Genomic DNA, 1,258 nt, shown 5'->3' on the forward strand with positions numbered 1-1,258 from the left:
GTTAACGCAGGACGACGACGACGACGGACGACGGACGCCGGACGCCAAGTGATGAGAAAAGCTCACTTGGCTTTTCGGCCAGGTGAGCTAAAAAAAGGTAACCCAATGAGTGTTCAATAATCCTACTTCAGACTTGTGAAACAGTAAATACAAAAAAAAATATGCAAACATGTCTGTTGTTTTTGCTCACTGGTGAAGACGTACGCTGACCCATAGTTGTTACTGTTACTATATCTACTACTACTACTACTACTACCTACCTACCTTCTACTACCTACTACTATTACTATTACTACTACTACTACTACTACTACTACTACTATAACTACTACTACAACTACAACTACTACTACTACTACTACTACTACTACTACTACTATAACTACTACTACAACTACAACTACTACTACTACTACAACTACAACTACAACTACAACTACTACTATAACTACTACTACAACTACAACTACTACTACTACTACTACTACTACTACTACTACTACTACTACTACTACTACTACTACTACTACTACTACTACTACTATAACTACTACTACAACTACTATAACTACTGTAACTACTACTACAACTACAACTACTACTACAACTACAACAACTACTACTACAACTACTACTACTACTACATCTACAACTACAACTACTACTACAACTTCTACTACAACTACTACTACAACTACTTCTTCTACTACTACTACGTCTACTACTACTACTATAACTACAACTACAACTACTACTACTAATACTACTACTAATATTACTACAACTACTACTACTACTACTACTACTACTACTATTACTACAACTACTACTACAACTACAACTACTACTATTACTACAACTACTACTACAACTACTACTACAACTACTACTACAACTACTTCTTCTTCTACTACTACTACTACTACTAATACTACTACCAATATAATACTTAATCCTCATAGCATAATGTTTAACAGCATGTATAGAAGAAAATTCCGTAGAACCTCAAATAGAGGCACCATAATGAATCACTGACCATACAATATAATGAACAGTTTTGTATATACATCATATCAAAAACCACATAGACCCTACTGGCAGATTTAACAACTGCATTTCCTTTTACTTTGCCTGTTCCAAGTCAGAAATATGACAGTTGTTATCGATTTGTATGGGTTTGAGGTTTTGATTTTGCCATTTCCTTTCCGTTTTAAATTTTTCAACTGCAATTCGGTATTTTTGTTATGTTATTTTTTGT

At 34.0% G+C, this 1,258-nt stretch overlaps 1 protein-coding gene across 1 annotated transcript; it reads right to left on the reverse strand.

Moving 5' to 3' along the window:
• Positions 1-270: 270 nt before the first annotated feature.
• LOC139504055 (serine-rich adhesin for platelets-like) lies at positions 271-960 on the reverse strand. Its single transcript, XM_071294113.1, has one exon. The coding sequence runs from the start codon at positions 958-960 to the stop codon at positions 271-273; it is 690 nt and encodes a 229-aa protein (XP_071150214.1).
• Between the last annotated feature and the right edge of the window lie 298 nt (positions 961-1,258).

Source organism: Mytilus edulis, chromosome 14 (assembly GCF_963676685.1).
Source record: "Mytilus edulis chromosome 14, xbMytEdul2.2, whole genome shotgun sequence".
In the NCBI taxonomy this organism is placed as follows: Eukaryota; Metazoa; Mollusca; class Bivalvia; order Mytilida; family Mytilidae; genus Mytilus; species Mytilus edulis.

Excerpts from the sequence above, each read along its gene's own strand:
- LOC139504055 (XM_071294113.1), bottom strand. The coding sequence starts at position 960 with ATGAGGATTAAGTATTATATTGGTAGTAGTATTAGTAGTAGTAGTAGT.